This window comes from Pristis pectinata, chromosome 18 (genome assembly GCF_009764475.1).
Source record: "Pristis pectinata isolate sPriPec2 chromosome 18, sPriPec2.1.pri, whole genome shotgun sequence".
Classification (NCBI taxonomy): Eukaryota; Metazoa; Chordata; class Chondrichthyes; order Rhinopristiformes; family Pristidae; genus Pristis; species Pristis pectinata.
This window is the reverse complement of record NC_067422.1, coordinates 29,695,660-29,715,926: the sequence shown is the minus strand read 5'-3', so window position 1 is coordinate 29,715,926 and position 20,267 is coordinate 29,695,660. Positions and strand designations below refer to the sequence as shown.

General features: G+C 40.6%; 1 protein-coding gene across 1 annotated transcript in view; it reads left to right on the top strand.

Moving 5' to 3' along the window:
* The window catches only part of LOC127580053 (dynein axonemal heavy chain 9-like), a 377,996-nt gene that overhangs the window by 212,566 nt on the left and 145,163 nt on the right, over positions 1 to 20,267 (top strand). Inside the window, exons 49-51 of the mRNA XM_052033209.1 lie at positions 15,080 to 15,340; positions 17,626 to 18,051; positions 19,553 to 19,672. Of these exons, the coding sequence (XP_051889169.1) occupies positions 15,080 to 15,340; positions 17,626 to 18,051; positions 19,553 to 19,672 (807 nt within the window). The remainder of the gene's footprint in view (positions 1 to 15,079; positions 15,341 to 17,625; positions 18,052 to 19,552; positions 19,673 to 20,267) is intronic.

Genomic DNA, 20,267 nt, shown 5'->3' with positions numbered 1-20,267 from the left:
ATTAACCATGATCTAAATAAACAGAGGTTTTTAGAACGTGCTCTATGATACTGAATGATGCTATGTTGCCTGGTCTTTCATTGATTGGGAAGATGTTTCTTATCTGTTATGAATATCTGTCATGGGGACAGAATAAAAATAACAACAAAGGTCTGGCAACAAGTGCCACACACCTTTGCTGAAGTATGAACCTTTATGAGATGGTGCAACTTTCTTTAAGTACATGTCAGTGACCACAACTTGGCATTCATCTGACTCTGACTGAACTGTAGGTCAGCTTTATTGAGGAATTAATGCCAGAACAACAGGGAGAGGTGACAGACTGTAATTGATTGTTGGCTACCACAATGTAGTCTGGCCAGAGGACTGCTTATTGATAAAAGGAGAAATATGTTGTTACTTAATCATAGGGACTGGTATAAAATATTTTTGTTCTTAAATAAAGTGAGGAAGAGACATGGGTATACAAAGTTCCAATAATTTATCAATGTGGGATTGACCAAGACATCCACAATAGAGAGAGAGAGATGAAGATTATGTCTTTGGAACATGCAAAATCTTATCTGTTTTGGTGGGTGTGGAATTATAGGAGGGGTGGGCATAAATGTAATTGTGATTTAACCACTGCTGTTTTTACTTTGATCTTTAGGCCAATCTAATAGTATCTGTTTAGAAATCATAATTTTGTGTATAAAAATCTAATTTATGATTTATTATTTTATTGGAAGATATTTAAAGCTTATTTTACTTTTATGCATTTTATGGATCCATTCTTGCCAGGCCTGGTCTTTCATGGTCTGCTGTCTGTTATCACCTAAGTCATACAGGCTGTTCCATGGATTTTCATGAATAATGAGACCTCCACATATGATTATTTTAAGAGTTCTCTCTCCAGCCACTCATCTTCCAAGTGTTGTAAATTTCACCTCATTTAACACTCTACAGCCAGTTGGTCTGATCAAGCAGGCTGTTTTGTCCTTTGACTTCTCATGCCCATCATATATTTATGAGAACAATGCAAAGCTTGGTTGTCCACCTCTGCAAGACTCTATTCTTGAATTAAGGACAGGTCAAAAAGTGTTGCCTGTGTATCTCTCTGTGTTTGCATATCTCAGCTGCGATAGCACAGCCTCCTTATCCAACATCACATAAATAGATGATCATCCCACTATTACATTGTTATTTGTGGGAGCTTTCTGTGTGCAAATTAGCTTTCATGTTTCCCATATTACAAACAGTAATTGCACTTCAGAATAATTTAATTGGTTGTAAAGGACCAGAATGTCCTTGAAAAATGTAAATGCAAGTCTTGTTTTTCTTTTATCTAAATGTCTATTTGTAAGACTTCCAATTCATCCTGAATTCTTGGCTTTTTTTTCTTGTTAACCATACTGCTTAACCCATAGCCTGAGGAAATTATTGCATGGGTGGCTTCCCCAATTCTTAGTCAGCTGGAGAGGAGAGATATTCATACCATCAAGAGCAGAGTGAATTATAATGTATGTCCTAAAGGGAAAGGAGACTTTGACACTCAATTCCCATAAGTGTTTATTATATTGTTAAACTCTGGATTTCTATATTTTGGTTTTGCATGTTATACTAGAATGACAACAAGAAATTTGTATAGCACCCTACACATACTAAAATGTCCCAAAGTTCCTTTTAAAAGCAAAAGAAGCAGACCTTGAATCCAATAATTACAGCCTGCATATGATTACACTAATAAGAGTGCACAGGATTAGTCTGTGTTACCTTATCATTAACATGCTACTTAAAATTCTGTTGTATCTAATTATAACATGAGCTTCAGACAAGATACCACAACAAATTGTGAAGCAGAAGTGATGTACATAAAGGGCCCAAAGTGATGTAGATAAAGCAGGTTAGAACGAAACAGGACAGAATGAGGTCATTCAATTAATTCCTGTCTACGGCTTTCCCTCACAAACCTGCATCTTTTTCCCTTCAAGAACTGATCCAATTCCCCCATTTGTTTCCATCACAACTGCAGCTAGTTCAGTACAGGACATAATAACTTGCTGTATAAACATTATTTTTCAATCCAGCTGCTACTGATCTCTTACCAATTATCTTAAGTCTGTATCCTCTGGGTATTAACCATTCTGTTGCTGGAAATGGCATCTCTTTACATACTCTATTGACTCATAGTCTTTTGAACACACTATCAAATCTCTCCTGAATCTCCACTGCTCACGTGAGCACAATCCCAGTTCCTCCATTATCTCCAAATGACTAAATTTCCAGCTTTCATTCCAGTAAACTTCTCTGCACCCTGACTTTGATACCCTATTTAGTATGTGGTGGAACCTCTTGTAATCTTTATATATGAAAACAAGGCTCTTTTATAGCAGCCTTCTCAACTGATCCTAAAATCTTCAAAGACTTCTGTATGTACTTCCTCTGGCCTCCATTTCTGCACCCAATTATACTAATGTATTTGTATAATTGTTCTTCACTCTTCATACCAAAATGAACGGCTTCACACTCCTCTGTGTTAAATTTCATCTGCCATTTTACCAACCTGTGTGTTTTCCTGATGTCTTTTACCGCTCTCCTCGCTGATTGCTACATTTCTGAATTTTGTATGTTCTTCACACTTTGAAACTATGCCTCAAGTCTGGACCATTCACGTATAACTATAGAATGTGAAGATCCTGAGAGCGACCGGCGAAACATTTGATGGCATGTTTCCTTTCTGTTTGAAAAGAGAATCTTTACCTCTACTCTTTGTTTTCCATCCCTTAGCCAGTTTTGTGTCTCTCTAATCCCTTGGCATGAGATTTTCCAATTTAGATGCTAGGTATTCTCACCAGGAATCCAGTGATCAAGTGCATTGACATGTTTGCTGGCTGTCAGCAAGTAAAAGGCTTCTGATGAAGTCATTAACCTGGATTGTTATCTGACGTACTGAGTAATTTCATCACTTTCTGCTTTTATTTTGGATTTTCAGTACAGGGAGAATTTTGCTTCTACATGATTTTAAAATGCTGTCCAGTGAACACCTCACTTGATTTTCCTTTCTATTGCTAACAATACAATCAGGCAGAGGGTAAAAAGTAGTTGACCTAATGTCAACCCTTTAACACTGCCACCAAATGTTAACAATATCTCCTTGGCCATCTTCACTTGAATGAAACTATAGTTGGAACTCTGTGCATATGCATTTTCTTGCACCTTTTCGGCAATTTTAGTTCTAATTGTTACGTGTTAAAGTTTTAGGATCTTATTAAATGTGAAGATGTATTACAGAGGTGCAGCATTCCTGCAGTCAGGCATTTCAAATTAACATTTTCAGCATTCTTATTATCTTTCGTCCAATGTCTTCCAAATAAATTTGTATGAATGTTTTGCTATCTGTTTGATGAATCTTTGATTAGATATCCTTTGATTAGTAATTAATGTTGAAATAGTTTTTGCCAGCAGCATGATTGAAATGTTGATTTGGAGGATGTACACTCAATAAATTTTTTTTACTATAAACAGAAGGATATTCGAAGAAAAGAAAGATAGTAGTAAAAATCATCAACATTCCATGTTAAAAAAAATTGAGAGAAGTCACTTTTAATTAAACAGCTCTCTTGAATCTTTTGACAATAATTTCCTTGTATAGTAACACTATGGTTATCCACTATCCGATTGTTTGAAAATCCCAATTGTTCAGCGTCTGGCTCACTGGATGCTGATTCTGCATTCCCTTTAACACATCAGGACGCTGGTTTCTGCAGTTCCTTTACCACACGAGTGCCCTGGTTCTCATGCTCCCTTGAAACTCTCTGGGACCTTGGTTCTCACACCCGCTTGAAACTCACCAGGACCCTAGTTCTCACACTCGCTTGAAATTCATTGGAGCCCCAGTTCCCTTGCTCTCTTGAAACTCTCTTGGGCCCTGGTTCCCACATCCCCTTAAATCTCACTGAGTTTTCTGGAAAATTTATTACACTACTGTGTAACATCTTAAAATGGTGAATGAAAAGTGTGTTAGACTATTAAGAGGAGTAGCATCCAACAGTCTGGAAAATCTGCCAGTCTAGCACCACCAAAGACCCAAGCGGGCAGGATTAACAGAGTTTTACTGCAGTGTGATTTGTTAAGAACCTTGGCTTGATGTTGTTCAAATTGATCTTTCATAATTTTCATTCTCATAATTCATTAATTTTCTACCTTCTGGTATTGCCTATTCTGGTTAATTACCCTGTTGCTTTTACTATCACTCTCCTGTTTCCTTCCTTGATTGTTATTGTGCCTTATCAACTTATTAGAGTCCATTTTAACCTGTGTTTTTCTTACCTTCTGGACTTTAGTACATCTAGAGTGGAAATGGTTGTTTGAAAACAAATAATATTAAAAGATACAGGGAAATAAGAGGGAACTATATTCACCATCTAGGTTAATGTAGCCCACTTTATTAGAAGCCTTTTCTACTATGAAAATAGTCGGTCCCTTCACTATTTGCAAAGCATGACTGCAGTATGTACTGTCAACAAAGTTCATTGCAGCAAGTTGTCAAGGCTTTTTCTTTCTTTTCCAATCTTTTTATTCGTTTTCAAATTAATACAGATTAATATAGCGATGTTTATACATGTAATACAAAGAGATCAGGAGAACAATCGTGACATGGATAATCATAAAGAACAATAAAGTATAAAAAAATCTGTAGATCCAACAATCTGTTAGTGAATGAATATAATGTAAAAGAAAAAGATTTATTATGAAATATGAAAGAAAGAAAAAAAATCCCCAAAACAATAAGAAAAATTATAAACAATATATCAAACCAAACTAAGCTAAAGAAAAAAGTTCAAAAAAAAATTTCTCAGTAGAAACAGAGCAATATTATGTCGTCAACTCCGTTCCTCTAAAAGGCTTTTTCAATAATACCTTTAAAGCCATGATCTCTACCAGAAAGATAGGAGCAAAAGGTGCATGGAATCGCTACACCCTGCTATTACCCCTCCAAGCTTTCCACCATTGTGATGTGGGAATATATCACTGTTTCATCATTGTCACTGGAACCTCCTGTCTACAAGCTGTGGTTCAAGAAGGTGTCTGCCATGGATGGGCATTAAATATTGGCTTGTTACCTGTGCCCTCATGCCATGTATGATTAAAGCAAAGGTCAGAGATGGTTGGATTAAAGTCGATGGTTCTAACTGACGAACTAGCACCAGCACAAATGCAAATTCCAATTGACTGCTGTGCTGTAATCTCCATCATTCCAAATTTAGAGTGAAAATTATGGAAAGTATTTGAAATATGTATTTGCCAAAATCATTGAACTTGTAGGTGTGATTAAGATGATGTGTGGCAGTTAATTATTGGTAGTGGGTGTGCTTATTAAAAAGATGTTTTCTTAAAATTGGTGCCTTAGAGAAAGACTTTGGTTGTTTCCATGGCAACATCTCTGCAATGCTAGGAATGGAGAGCTAAGGGTAAAAGAAAGCTATTGAAGTGTGAAAATGAAAGGTGAAAGAGATAAGAAGAAATTAAAAGAAGCAAGTAGTGGTGATCTGGAGAACAAAAATGTTTGACATGTCTAATCATTCAAGTATTTGTCTGAAAGTCTTGAATTATATTCACACTTTTGCAGTTGAGTCTTTCATGTGAAAAATGTTGCACAAGTCATTTTTAAAGGGACAACACAAAACTGTGTTGGATAAGTCTACTTGAAAATGTTTGAGACAGCACAAATCATTGCTGTTTGATGGGTTGTATGTTCCCCTTCCAATGCTTTCACAACATTGAAACCTGCATTTGCCTTGTAATTAGGAAAAAAAATTACATGTGAATTTTCTCACTTCGTGTTTGTAGCAATGGATTAAAAGACTCACAATATGATTGCTCCCATCCTTTTTGGTTTTCACTGAAGTAGCCCTGTAAACCTTGTAGCATTATAACTTGATGCTGATGGCACAAGAACATGATATTGTGATATGGAGTAGAAGCCAGTATCAGGTGATAACTTCCAAGTTCACATCACTAAATTATTCATCATCTGTATGACCTTGAGCTTTACAGTTCTTTGATTTATGGCAAAATGCCTGTCAGTTTGCTGACATTGCCCGAGGAATTCTGCATTGCATTTTTTTTAAGTGCTATGGAAATGAATTGTGGCATAAAATCGATCATTAAAGGTAATCTGTATCTTACAATGTGCACGGTATATAATGAAGCCATTGGCTTCATGGTTCTATGCATATAGTGTCCATACACCCAAACCGTATGGCACACAGAAGTGATGTCATTTATGTTTGATGTCTCTGCTATCAAATTGGTCCACACATATGCAGCAAGGAAACAGTGTTGGTCACGTACAGGAAGGCGGATCTTTACAGTAGGAAGCACTCAGTCACGTGCTACACCAGAGACGTATGTTTTTGTCAGGATGTTTATTTGAGTAGATCTTCATAATACAGGTGATTGTAATGAAGAACAGATTTGTTGCTTATTGGGGTGATGCCTATTGAGCTTTTTTTTGGGCCTTGAGTATGCTAATCTCTCCAAGAGTCTTAATTGGAAAAGCTAGCTGGCAGTCTTGCCACCATTCCAGGCAGGTAATGCAAGTTTCCAGTAACCTGCAGCATCACTTTAAGAAGTCATGACTTTCCATCAAATAGTGTAAGTTTGTTTACTGTACCACAAATGACTCCCAGATTTGTTCACAGTCAATATTGGGAATGCAGAAAAAGATCACTCGCCACACTGCTAATGTGCATGGATGCTTGCATGAGGTAGACAGCAGCAATCTTTCTCCAGGGGCAAATAGACAAACTGACATGGATGCCCCTTTGTTTTAGCCCACGTTTCCATACATAAATGGATTACTACACGTCCATGTTTTGAAAGATACCTTGCATTAGTCGGATGAACTTCCAGAATTATCACAGTATCATAAAGGTCCTTACACAGGCAAGTGGCAAATACAGGTAGGCATCACGGTCGGCATGGATGAGGTGGGGCATATGGGCCTGTTTCTGTACTGTACATTTCTATGACTGTAAAAAATGAATAAATTGGTGAAAGTCTGGTAACAAATTAAATGTGAAGTTGAGGGCAGATACTATGAAAACAAATACATTGCATGTTACATTGTTTTCATAATAAAGTCATGATAAAGACATATTTTGGGATGGTTGTTAACGACAGTGCAACTGAGGTAGGGCAAACACAGCGTGTAAAGTGTTTATGTATTACACACATGGAATTATCATTTGAATTAAGCAGTGTTTATAAAACCATAAAGTGGAAATATAATACAAGATAATTGAATTGTAAGAAAACTAAGTGAAGCAGCTTTGAATTTAGAATTTTTGTTGCTATGAGTTACTAGAGCTGTGAATTACTTGGCAGAAATGTGAAATTTTTGGAGTTTCTTTTATGTTTGGTTGGGAAACAGGATTTAGTAACTAGGTTAAAACCAAGCAGTGGATTATATGTTTACTGTTACTTTGATATTCGGAATCAGGATTGACATAAATAGTGGTTCCTTGCCCAAGTGATGTCAGGATTTAGTTGATACCTTAAAAAAAATTGGGTAGTACAACTGAATGGGGCAGAACATCTGCCTGGGTAACAATGCTTCTGTTGGACTTATTCAAGTTTTCTTGTGGAAGTCTGGAAGTCTATCACTGGTGCTGGCTTCAGGCAATAGCAGCATCTCCCACCACGCGTCCTGAGTTCTGGCTGCCCCTGCGCTCTGTCAGTGGACTCCCCATGGAGAGCATCGGCCTCAGCAGATTTCCACAGGTTCCCGAGCTCTCAGGCTGGGAAATGTGCCTGCTGAGCCCGTGCCAAAGTAAACTTAATGCAAATTCAGTAGCCCCAGTGAAATCAATGAGAAGAAACAATGGCTGGGAGAATGGTAAGTAGAGCTGGTTATTTCAGTTGATTTAATTTACGTAGTCTAAATGCATTCAATTGTTTAAAGTGCGTATCAGTATTTTTAATCTTTATAACTTTTTAAAAATATTTTAGTTTAGTATTTTTATTTTTTATTTCTTCCCACTTTTTGACAGCTTATGAGTCACAAACATCCAATTTCAGTAAGAGTTTAGCAGCTGTGAAAGTAGAAGCTGGCTGCCTTTGTGGGACTTGATGATATGTTTTGTGTTCAGGTCAGGTATGTTCTGATAAAACAATAGGGTTCGCCTCTAGCTGGGTGGGACCATGCCAACCCATCTCAGTGGCTTTATAAGGTCGGGATGGTTTGTTTCGTAATGCTGCATGTATCCTCTGTTCATTGAGGTTTGGTGTTTAATCTTTTAGATCCTTAAGAATGATATGTTTGAGATTGTTATATTTATGAGGATGGTTGCGTCGGCTGCGGGTAGAGTCAGATTTACAGTGGTCAGATTGTACCTTGGAGGATTTTAGTTGTATAACTGAGCTGACTTCTATTTAGAAGAAACTGTGAGGGCCAAGAGCAAGTGGCCAGCCGTTCCCTGGGTCAACCGTTCCCTGGATTAGCAGTAGACCTGCCCTTTTATGGACCATTCAGGAACCCAGGACTGGGTGCTGCTGGAACAGCTCGAGTGGAAAACTAGGATTCTTCACAAATGGAAATGCGTCAGTGGTCAGGGCCTGGTGAGAAAGGGTTAGGATATCATGTTGTAGTTTCACAAAGCTTTGGTTAGACTGCACTTGGAAGATTGTATACAGTTCTAGTCGCCACAGTACAGGAAGGATGTGGTAGCAATAGTGAGAGTGCAGGAAGGATTCACCAGTATGTTGCCTGGAATGGAGAGTCGTAGTTATAAGGAGAGATTGCATAGGCTGGGTTAATTCTCAGTGGGAAGTCGGATGCCGAGGGGTTACCTTAAAGAGGTTTAGAAAATTATGAGGGGCATAGATCAGATAGATGGTCAGAATCTTTTCCCAGGGTAGAGGAGACGAGAAATAGAGGGCACAGGTTTAAGGTGAGAGGGGAGAAATTTAAAGGAAATCGGAGGGGTACGTTTTTCACATAGAATATGGTGAACATTTGGAACGAGCTGCCAGAGGAGGTAGTGAAGGCAGATACTATTACAACATTTAAAAGGCATTTGGACAGGAAAGGCATAGAGGGATATCCACCGCTCTATCTTCATTTATTTGTTTAGTCACCTCCTCGAAAAACTCAATTAGGCTCACGAGGCCCGACCTGCCCCTCACGCAAAGCCATGCTGACTATCCCTAATAAGACTACGCTTCTCCAAATGCTCGTAAATCCTGTCCCTAAGAATCCTCTCCAATAGCTTGCCCACCACTGATGTAATACTCACTGGTCTATAATTCCCAGGATTATCCCTATTATCTTGAACAACATTAGCTATCCTCCAATCCTCTGGTACCATTCCTTTGGCCAGGGAGGATGCAAATATCATTATCAACATCCCAGCAATCTCTTCTCTCGCCTCCCGTAGTAACCTGGAGTATATCCCATCCAGTCCCGGGGATTTATCTATCCTAATGTTTTTCAGAAACCCCAACGCTACCTCTTTCTTAACCTCAAGATGCTCCAGCACATTAGCCTGTTCTACGCTGACCTCGTATTCATCAAAGTCCCTCTTGCTTGTGAACAATGAAGCAAAGTATTCATTAAGGACCTTCCCTACCTCCTCTGCTTCCAGGCACATGTTTCCCCCTTTATCTCTGAGCGGTCCTACCCTCACTCTAGTCATCCTCCTGTTCTGCACATACATGGAGAATGCCTTGGGATTTTCCTTTATTCTACTTCCCAAGACCTTCTCATGTCCCCTTCTCGCTATCCTAAGTCCCTTCTTAAGCTCCTTCCTGGCAACCTTATAATTCTCAAGAGGCCTGCCTCTGCTTCCTAAAGCTTAAGTATGCTTCCTTCTTCCTCTTGACTAAATAATTCACCTCTCTTGTCAACCATTGTTCCTTTACCGTACCATCCTTTCCCTGTCTCACTGGGACGAACCTATCCAGAACCCCATTCAAGTGTTCCCTAAACAGCGTCCACATTTCTTCTGTGCATTTCCCTGAGAACATTTGTTCCCAATTTACGCTCTCAAGATCCTGCCTAACACTGTCATAATTAGCCCTCCCTCAATTAAATACTTCCCCATATCGTCTGCTCCTGTCCCTATCCATGGTTATGCGAAAGGTCAGTAAGTTGTGGTTACTTTCTCTGAAATGCTCACCCACCGAGAGGTCTGTCACCTGACCAGGTTCATTGCCCACTACTAGATCCAGCATGACCTCTCCTTTAGTCGGCCTGTTCACATACTTTGTTCGGAATCCTTCCTGGACACACCTAACAAACTCTGCCCCATCTAAACCTTTTGCACTAGAATATTCCCAATAGAGTGATTGCTCTCTTTCTGTTTCTTACTTCCACCCACACCAACTCAGCAGACGATCCCTCCACGACGTCCTCCCTTTATGCAGCTGTGATACTATCCCTGATTAGCAATGCCACTCCCCCCCTCGCTCTTACCTCCTTTCCTATCCCTTTTGAAACAACTAAACCCCAGAACATCAAGCAGCCAATCCTGCCCTTGTGACAGCTAAGTCTCTGTAATGGCCACAGCATCGTAATTCCACGTACTGATCCTTGCCCTGTGTTCATCACCCTTATTCTTAATACTTCTCACACAAAAGTAAATACATTTCAACCCACCCAACTAACTGTGTTTATGACCTATCCACTGTCTATCCTTCCTCACAGTCTCTCTGCATAATGCGTCTACCTTTATACCAACTGCTCCATCATCTGACCTAACACTCAAGTTCCCATTCCCCCTGCCAACCTAGTTTAAACCCTTCCTAACAGTTCTAGCAAACCTGCCTGCAAGGACATTGGTCCCTCTCGAGTTCAGGTGTAACCCGCCTCTTTTGTACAGGTCATACCTTCCCCAGAAGAGATCCCAGTGATCCACAAATCTGAAACATAGAACATAGAACAATACAGCACAATACAGGCCCTTTGGCCCACAATGTTGTGCCGACCTCTAAACCTTGCCTAAGACTATCTAATCCCTTCCTCCCACATATCCCCCTATTTTAAATTCCTCCATATGCTTATTTAGTAATCTCTTGAATTTGACCAATGTACCTGCCTCCATCACCACCCCAGGCAGCGCATTCCATGCCTCATCCGCTCTCTAGGTAAAAAACCTCCCTCTGATATCTCCCTTGAACTTCCCACCCGTTACTTTAAAGCCATGCCCTCTTGTATTGAGCATTGGTGCCCCGGGAAAGATGTGCTGGCTGTCCACTCTATCTATTCCTCTTAATATTTTGTACACCACTATCATGTCTCCTCTCATCCTCCTTTTCTACAAAGAGTAAAGCCCTAGCTCCCTTAGTCTCTCCTCATAATGCATACTCTCTAAACCAGGCAGCATCCTGGTAAATCTCCTCTGCACCCTTTCCAATGCTTCCACATCCTTCCTATAATGAGGTGACCAGAACTGGACACAGAACTCTAAGTGTGGTCTAACCAGAGTTTTATAGAGCTGCATCATTACCTCGCGGCTCTTAAACTCGATCCCTCGACTTATGAAGTTAACACCCCGTAAGCTTTCTTAACTACACCATCCACCTGTGAGGCAACTTTCAGGGATCTGGGGGTATGGCTCCTCCACACTACCAAGAATCCTGCCATTAACTCTGTATTCTGCCTTGGAGTTTGTCCTTCCAAAGTGTACCACCTCACACTTCTCCAGATTGAACTCAATCTGCCACTTCTCAGCCCAGCTCTGCATCCTATCAATGTCCTTCTGCAATCTTTGACAATCCTTTACACCATCCACAACACCACCAACCTTTGTGTCATCTGCAAACTTGCCAACCCACCCTTCTACCCCCTCATCCAAGTCATTAATAAAAATCATGAAAAGCAGAGGTCCCAGAACCGATCCTTGTGGGACACCGCTAGTCACAGCCCTCCAATCGAAATGCACTCCCTCCACCACAACCCTCTGCTTTCTGCAGGCTAGCCAATTCTGAATCCACACGGCCAAGCTTCCCTGGATCCCATGCCTTTTGACCTTCTGAAGAAGCCTACCATGTGGAACCTTGTCAAATGCCTTACTAAAATCCATGTAGACCACATCTACTACACTATTCTCATCAACCTGTCTGGTCACCTCGTCAAAGAACACTATCAGACTTGTGAAACATGATCTGCCCTTCACAAAACCATGCTGGCTGTCCCTGATCAGACCATGATTCTTTAAATACCCATAGATCCTATCTCTAAGAATCCTTTCCAACAGCTTGCCCACCACAGACATAAGGCCCACTGGTCTGTAATTCCCTGGACTATCCCTACTACCTTTTTTGAATAAGGGGACAACATTTGCCACCCTCCAATTCTCTGGTACCATTCCTGTGAACAACGAGGACTCAGAGATCTTAACCAAAGGACTGCAATCTCCTCCCTCACCTCGTGGAGCAGCCTGGGGAATATTCTGTCAGGCCCCGGGGACTTAATATTTTCTAACAGCTCCAACACATCCTCTCTCTTGATATCAACATGCTCTAGAACATTAACCTTACCAACACTGTCCTCAGTGTCATCAAGGCTCCTCTCCTTGGTGAATACTGAAGAAAAGTATTCATTGAGGACCTCACCCACTTGCACAGCTTCCAGGCACATCTTCCCACCTTTATCCCTAATCGGTCCTACTTTTACTCCCGTCCTCCTTCTGCTCTTCACATAAGTGAAAAATGCCTTGGGGTTTTCCTTAACCCTACTTACCAAGGCCTTTTCATGTTCCCTTCTTGCTCTCCTAAGCCCCTTCTTAAGTTCCTTCCTTGCTACTCTATATTCCTTATGAGCCCTATCTGATCCTTGCTACCTAAACCTTATGTATGCTGCCTTCTTCCTCCTAACTAGATGTTCCACCTCTCTTGTCAACCATGGTTCCTTCACCCTGCCATTCTTTCTCTGCCTCACCGGGACAAATTTATCCCTAACATCCTGCAAGAGATCCCTGAACAATGACCACATCTCTACAGTACATTTCCCTTCAAAAATGTCATCCCAGTTCACACTTGCAAGTTCTAGCCTTACAGCCTCATAATTTGTCCTTCCCTAATCAAATATTTTCCTGTCCTCTTTGCTCCTATCCTTGTCCATGACAATGCTAAATGTTAGGGAGCAGTGGTCACTGTCCCCCAAATGCTCACCCACTGAGAGATCTGTCACCTGACCTGGTTCATTACCTAATACTAGATCTAATATGGCATTCCCTCTGGTCGGCCTGTCAACATACTATGACAGGAATCTGTCCTGGTCACATTTAACAAACTCTGCCCCATCTAAACCTTTGGTACTAAGCAGGTGCTAATCAATATTTTGGAAGTTGAAGTCTCCCATGATAACAACACTGTTATTTTTGCACCTTTCCAAAATCTGCCTCCTGATCTGCTCCTCAGTATCCTTGCTGCTACCAGGGGGCCTATAGAATACTCCCAGTAGAGTAACTGCTTCTTTCTTGCTCCTAACTTCCACCCATACTGACTCTAGAGAGGATCCTACTACATTATCCACCCTTTCTGCAGCTGTAGTAGTATCCCGGACTAGTAACGCCACCCCTCCTCCTCTTCTCCTCCCCTCCCAATCCCTTTTAAAACACTAAGATCCGGGAATATTCAGTATCCATTCCTGCCCTGGTGACAGCCATGTCTCTTTGCACCAACTCTTCAGCCACATATTCGTCTACCATATCTTCCTATTCTTACCCTCACTGGTGTGTGGCACAGGCAGCAATCCAGAGGTTACCACCCTTGAGGTCCTGCTGTTTAGTTTCCTTCCTAACTCCCTATATTTCCTCTTCAGGACCTCATTCCTCTTCCTATCTATGTCGTCGGTACCAATGTGTACCATGACCTCTGGCTGCTCTCCCTCCCCCTTAAGAAAGCTGTGGACTTGATCCGAGACGTCTCTGACCCTGGCACCTGGGAGGCAACATACCATCTGGGAGTCTCGTTCTCATGCACAAAATCTCCTGTCTGTTCTCCTAACCAATGAATCCCCTGTCACTACCGCAATCCTCTTCTCCCCCTTCCCTTCTGTGCCACAGAGTCAGACTCAGTGCCAGAGGCCGGGCCGTTGTGGCTTTCCCATGGTAGGTTGTCCCCCATCCCCAACAGTATCCAAAATGATGTACTTGTTATTGAAGGGAACGGCCACAGGGGTACCCTGAACTGACTGCCTACTCCCTTTCCCTCCCCTGACAGTCACCCAGCTACCTGCATCCTGCAACCTTGGTGTAACTGCCTCCCAGCGACTCCTGTCTATCATCTGCTCAGTTTCCCAAATGATCCGGAGTTCATCCAGCTCCAGCTCCAGTTCCCTAACACGGTCTGTAAGGAGCTGCAGCCAGATGCACTTCTCGCAGGTGTAGTCATCAGGGACACAGGTGGTCTCCCTGATTTCCAACATCCTGCAAGAGGAGCAAACTACTGCCCTGCCTGCCATTCCCAGTGCTCTAAACTGTGCAATAAAAAAAAGAGACCTTACCCGAACTTCCGCTCACTTACTTAGCCTCTTCATGCCGAAGCCTCTTGAGCCAAAGCCCCAAGGTCCCGCTCTTACACTGAGCTACACACACAATGGCTGCTCCACAATGGCCACTCTGCTTGAACTTACCCTCTTTTTATTGGCTGCTGCAGCCCAATTAGCTCAGCAATGAGACTTGCTCTCCAAACTGCTTACGGTTCTCACTCTCGCTGCTGTAAAGTCTCCTGTAACTGAATTATTCATGGAACATAATGGCAGATCTGATGAAGGTGTATAATCAAAGAACTGGAAATCATTTAACAACCAATTGGATGGATATTGCAGCTGGGGTGGGGGGAGGAGATGTTGAGGGTGGTACCAGGGTTGTTTATTGTGGATGAACTCCAAGTACTTAATCATCTTAGTGTTAAAAATACACCTACCACTTTCATGAGTAATGATGGGTACTGAAATGAATGTCAAAACTTTAAATATGAGAAGAATAAAGCAGGATGAGTGTAAATGGGTGTTTGATGATCGAAGGTCCTGTTCCTTTCCTCAATGACTGTTTTTAATGATTATTCCTTTAACTTCATTTCCAACAAATAGGTGGATGACCTCAAAGCCAAACTGGCTGCTCAGGAAGTTGAGTTAAAGCAGAAGAATGAAGATGCCGACAAGCTGATTGAAGTCGTTGGAGTTGAAACAGAGAAAGTAAGCAAAGAAAAAGCCATTGCAGATGAGGAAGAACGCAAGGTGGGTCTCATTGCGCAGGAAGTTACCCGGACACAGAAAGACTGTGAAGAGGATTTAGCAAAAGCTGAACCTGCTCTTATAGCAGCTCAGGAAGCCCTTAATACTCTAAATAAGGTAAGAGGTTAAAATAATTGTAAAGAAAGGCAATTTGAAGTTACTTAGTGGTTTGGATATAGAAAGTAGTCTCAAGGCATATCTCAAAATCATAAACAGGATAAAGGACAGCGATCCAATAGAGAGGAACATTAGCTGGGAGGACCAAATGACTTTGCATGATCTGGGAAGCTACCAGAGAATGACTGCGTGAATGTGGAAATATTATTATTCAGGCCAGTCTAAATTCTTCTCTTTCTGAGACCAAGTAAAAAGTCCCTATCTTTACCTAAGCAAAACCCTATCTTTACATAAGCAAAAGACTAAAGAGATTATGTATCTCTTCAATCTTTTCCATCATGTGGGATATTACAGTGTGTAAAGATGGTGCACACGACAGCAGGAACTAGTATTACTTTTTAAAAAAAAATCCATGCATCTCCAAAAGTAAGACAAACTAAGGACATTGTTAAGCAGTAAAAAAATAAGTTCAGTTCTGTCAGGTACAAGTTGGCATTTTATGACATTTGACTGCAATATAAATGCATTCTGTCAGTGTTGTTGTACAAAGATTACAATCTTCTTCACTGCATATGCAAGATAAGATTTCTTTATTAGTCACATGTACATTGAAACATATAGTGAAATGCATCTTTTGCGTAGAGTGTTCTGAGGCAGCCATGTCACCATGCTTCTGGCGCCAGCATAGCATGCCCACAACTTCCTGACCCGTACATCTTTAGAATGTGGGAGGAAACCCACACAGACGCGGGGAGAACGTATGAACATTCCTTGCATTACATTTCATATCTATATCTATAACAATCAAGTCACAGTTGTAACACATGCAAGCAGATCAGGGGGATATTGCAATATTTTCCAATTGACCTTTCCCATTTTATTTTATATTAATTTCCCCTTAAAATAAAATAACATCTTCCTACATCAAGTTAGACATGATAGAGGTATATAAAATATTGAGAGGAATAGATAGAGTAGACAGTCAGCACCTCCTTCCCAGGGCACCAATGCTCAAGACAAGAGGTCATGGCTTTAAGGTTATGGGTGGGAGGTTCAGGGGAGATGTCAGAGGGAGGTTTTTCTCCCAGAGAGTGGTTGGTGCATGGAATGCACTGCCTGGGGTGGTGGTGGAGGCAGATACATTGAACAGGTTCAAGAGCTTGTTGGATAGGCATATGGAGGAATGTGAGATAGAGGGATATGCGGGAGGGAGGGGTTAGGTAGTGTGAGGGTGGTCTGATGGACCGCACAACATGGTGGGCTGAAGGGCCTGTTTTGTGCTGTATGGTTCTATGGTTCTATGGTTAAGTAGTGTAACAGTAAATTGTATGTTCTGTAAATTTGATTCACTTATTTCTTCTTTTGGATGATGAGGAAAACAGCCTTTTGTCCTGGCAAGGCAATAAGTATCTGTCACTATCCTGTTCAGTTCTGATCAAAGGGCATTGACCTGAAATATTAATTTATCTTTTGTCGGTCTACAGATGCTACCTGACCTGTTGAGTGTTTCCAACATTCTCTGATTTTGTTTCAGTTTTATTGCATCTGTCGTATTTTGCTTTTGGATTTTGTTTGTTATTTTTGCTTAATGAATTGAATTGGATTTGCAATTTTGACTGATTCCGTTGACAGTTTATGTTGGGGGTGGGGAGGGGAAGGATGGTTAGTTTAAACTTAAATAATCATGAGAAAAGATTTGTGCTGTTTGTCAACCTGATAGAATGAGGAAGAATCAAATGGAATTGAACCATCTCTCTGTGAAGTCAGGGTTCAGAATTGACCAACCTCAAAAAAAGTTGAAACCTGTGGTTAAAATAACAGAATATTGTTTTACCCACATTTTATACAATTAATTTAATTGCCTAATTTGCAATCCCACAACATTTTTTATTTGCCATCAATTCTTCATGTTTTGTCCCAATATTCATGTAACAATATTGCTTGAAAAGGATTTCAGATACAGTAAACTAGGTCAATTATGCAAGCATTGTCACAAGCTTGCATGCTAATCATTTGTTTCTGATTCTCTTGATCTTGATGCAATCAGCTGCTCTCAGATACAGTGGGGATCCAGCAATTTCACAGTTTACAAGCCGTTGGAGGTTTGGGTTACCACTAGAGGGTTTCATTGTACCATATTTTTGTAACTCATGTTATGTAAAATTCAGATTGTAATTCCAGACTTCAAAGCAACCCATTTCAGATTGATAATAACTGGACTCTATTAGTGCTTCAATACAAAGTAAAATCCATTTTGTTTTATCTGCAACCTCATTTTCTTCCAGAATAACCTGACAGAATTGAAGTCGTTTGGTTCACCCCCCTCTGCAGTGACTAATGTCACAGCTGCTGTGCTCGTTCTCACAGCAGTTGGAGGCAAGATACCCAAAGACCGTAGCTGGAAGGCAGCAAAGGTGATGATGGCAAAGGTGGATGCTTTCCTCGAGTCTCTGATCAACTTCAATAAGGAAAACATCCATGAGAACTGCCTTAAAGCTCTTCAGCCATACTTGCACGATCCTGAATTCAACCAAGAGTTTATTGCATCCAAGTCTCTAGCCGCTGCTGGTCTTTGCTCCTGGGTTGTCAACATTGTGAAGTTTTATGAAGTCTATTGTGATGTTGAGCCTAAACGTCAAGCCTTAAACAAAGCCAATGCTGAATTAGCTGCTGCCCAGGAGAAGCTGGCAATCATAAAAGCCAAGATAAATGTAAGTTAAAAGAAATAGCATGGTTTACATTTATCACAGTACCCTGTGCAGTTTCACTGAGAATCATTCCTCATCAGAGGTATCTAAGTCGTGCAGAAGCTTCATGTGAAAGCTATATAAGAATATTAAATAGAGTCTAAACGTTAATGAAGTTCTGTTGAAGATCTCTGCACCTTACAATGATCGTGCCAACTATCTTGGACACTATATTCAAAACGCACACATTTTGTACCATTGGGGCAGTGAGCTAAAACCTGCTGCCAGTGGATGACAGCTGCACTTGCTGCTGCCTGCACTTATTGCTACCTGCACTGGCAGTCACCTGCACTTTCTGCCACTTACTCCTGTTCCCACCTGCGAAGTAAGTGTGCAATTTTGCAGATGACTGCAGATGTAAGCTTTTTCCCAAGCCATCCCAATCCTCAATAGCATGGCCCTGTGCAACAGTGGGGTTTTGTGTGATGTAACACCATCAAGTGGGGGCTGGAACAAACAGTGCCCATGAAACAACCTTTGAGGCTCAGCCTGCTCTCGAACTTGAGTGTGTCTGAATGTCCCTGACGTTTGATTATCACTAACATTTGAATATCTCTGACTTTTGAAACATTCTAAAACTATTTAAAAAACAACTAGAATTTTTGAAAATTATGATAAATTCAAATAAAGCAAGATTATATGAATACACTTAAAACATTTAAGTAAACATTAAATATGTAAATTAGCTCATCGTTGCCCTTGTCTCTCGTCATCAATCCCATCCATTGAAACAAATAATACTTGTCGTTGCTGTGCCAAACTTAACAGGACAAGTTCAGGTAGCAAATACCACTCTGTGAGTGATGGGGAATTGCTGCATGTTTGGAATCCAACATCAGAAGGTAGTCAGGGCATTGCCAGCCACAACTGCCCAACAAGTTCAGGACATCTGCATTTGAGTAGCAATCCCAAGCCTGCGGAAATGTGGAGAAATACCTGGGGTTTGGTGTGCTTGCACTTCACAGCAAGTTCTGGCCCACTTAGTGAAGGGCTTTTAATGGTGATCTTCTGTAATACATTATGACATGAAACACATGAAAAGTGTTAACTTAATCATCTCACAAATTGCATCAGCGTTGATGCCATTGACCCCATTCGTTATAAGATGTGGTGATTAATTAATGCATGACCAAAAAAAAGGCCGTTCTGCCCATCATGTGCGTGCTGCTGTTAATTCTTCCTGTAATTGTGTAGATAGGGAAAAGGAAACTATGAACTGTGATACAGGGCAAGGTAAAGGGCTGAAAGTGATATTAAGACTCGTTCAATTATTCAATTCAAAATATAATTGAATTAAATAATAATAAAGTTTTCATGGAGGATGTTGACAAGCTGTAGGTGAGTTTCTGTGAAATGCAATGGAAGATTGAGGAAATAAATATTAAGCAGCCTTTATTCCAATGCTGAATTCCTGTTTTGTAGTGATCTAATATTGATCGACATCTATTTTCTTGTTCTTTAATAGCAACTGAATGAAAATCTAGCAAAACTAACAGCAAAATTTGAACAGGCCACTGCAGATAAGCTGAAATGTCAACAAGAAGCCGAATCGACTGCGCGGACCATCGGTCTTGCAAATCGACTGGTGAGGTTCCTTACCTGCAAGCATTTATGTACTCATTGGGTGCACTTAGATAAGCATTAACCACAACAAGTGCTGAGCAACATTTTCGAAAAGGATTATGTTGAATGCAATATTTTTGCCATAATACTGCAGATATCCGTTTCACACTGATTTCTGCCCTCACTGTGTCTTACCCGTAAATTAGGTAAATCTAGAAGTACCTAATCAGTGCAAAGCTCTGTGAATGTAAAATGAAACATGATCAAAATTCTGCTAACTGATGAAGGATACACATTGAAATCTTACATGAGAGTTGGAAACTGAAGCCATTTACACAGCATTATGAATGAAACTTTAAACAATGACCAGTACAAGACGTGGGGCTATCTTAACACTTCAAATTACATTTTGTCAAATGCAGTAATGCTGAAGAGTTGATGTGTGACAGCTGTCTCACAGAATTTCTGAAGTATAACAGGCCTACAGTAACTCATCCATATTACTTTTATGATTTAATGTTGTAGGCTCTATAAAATAACTATATGACAACAAGTCAGAAATAAGCAACTGATCAGAATATTAATAAGATTTTCTGTTGTTACCTTGAAAGTGTTTT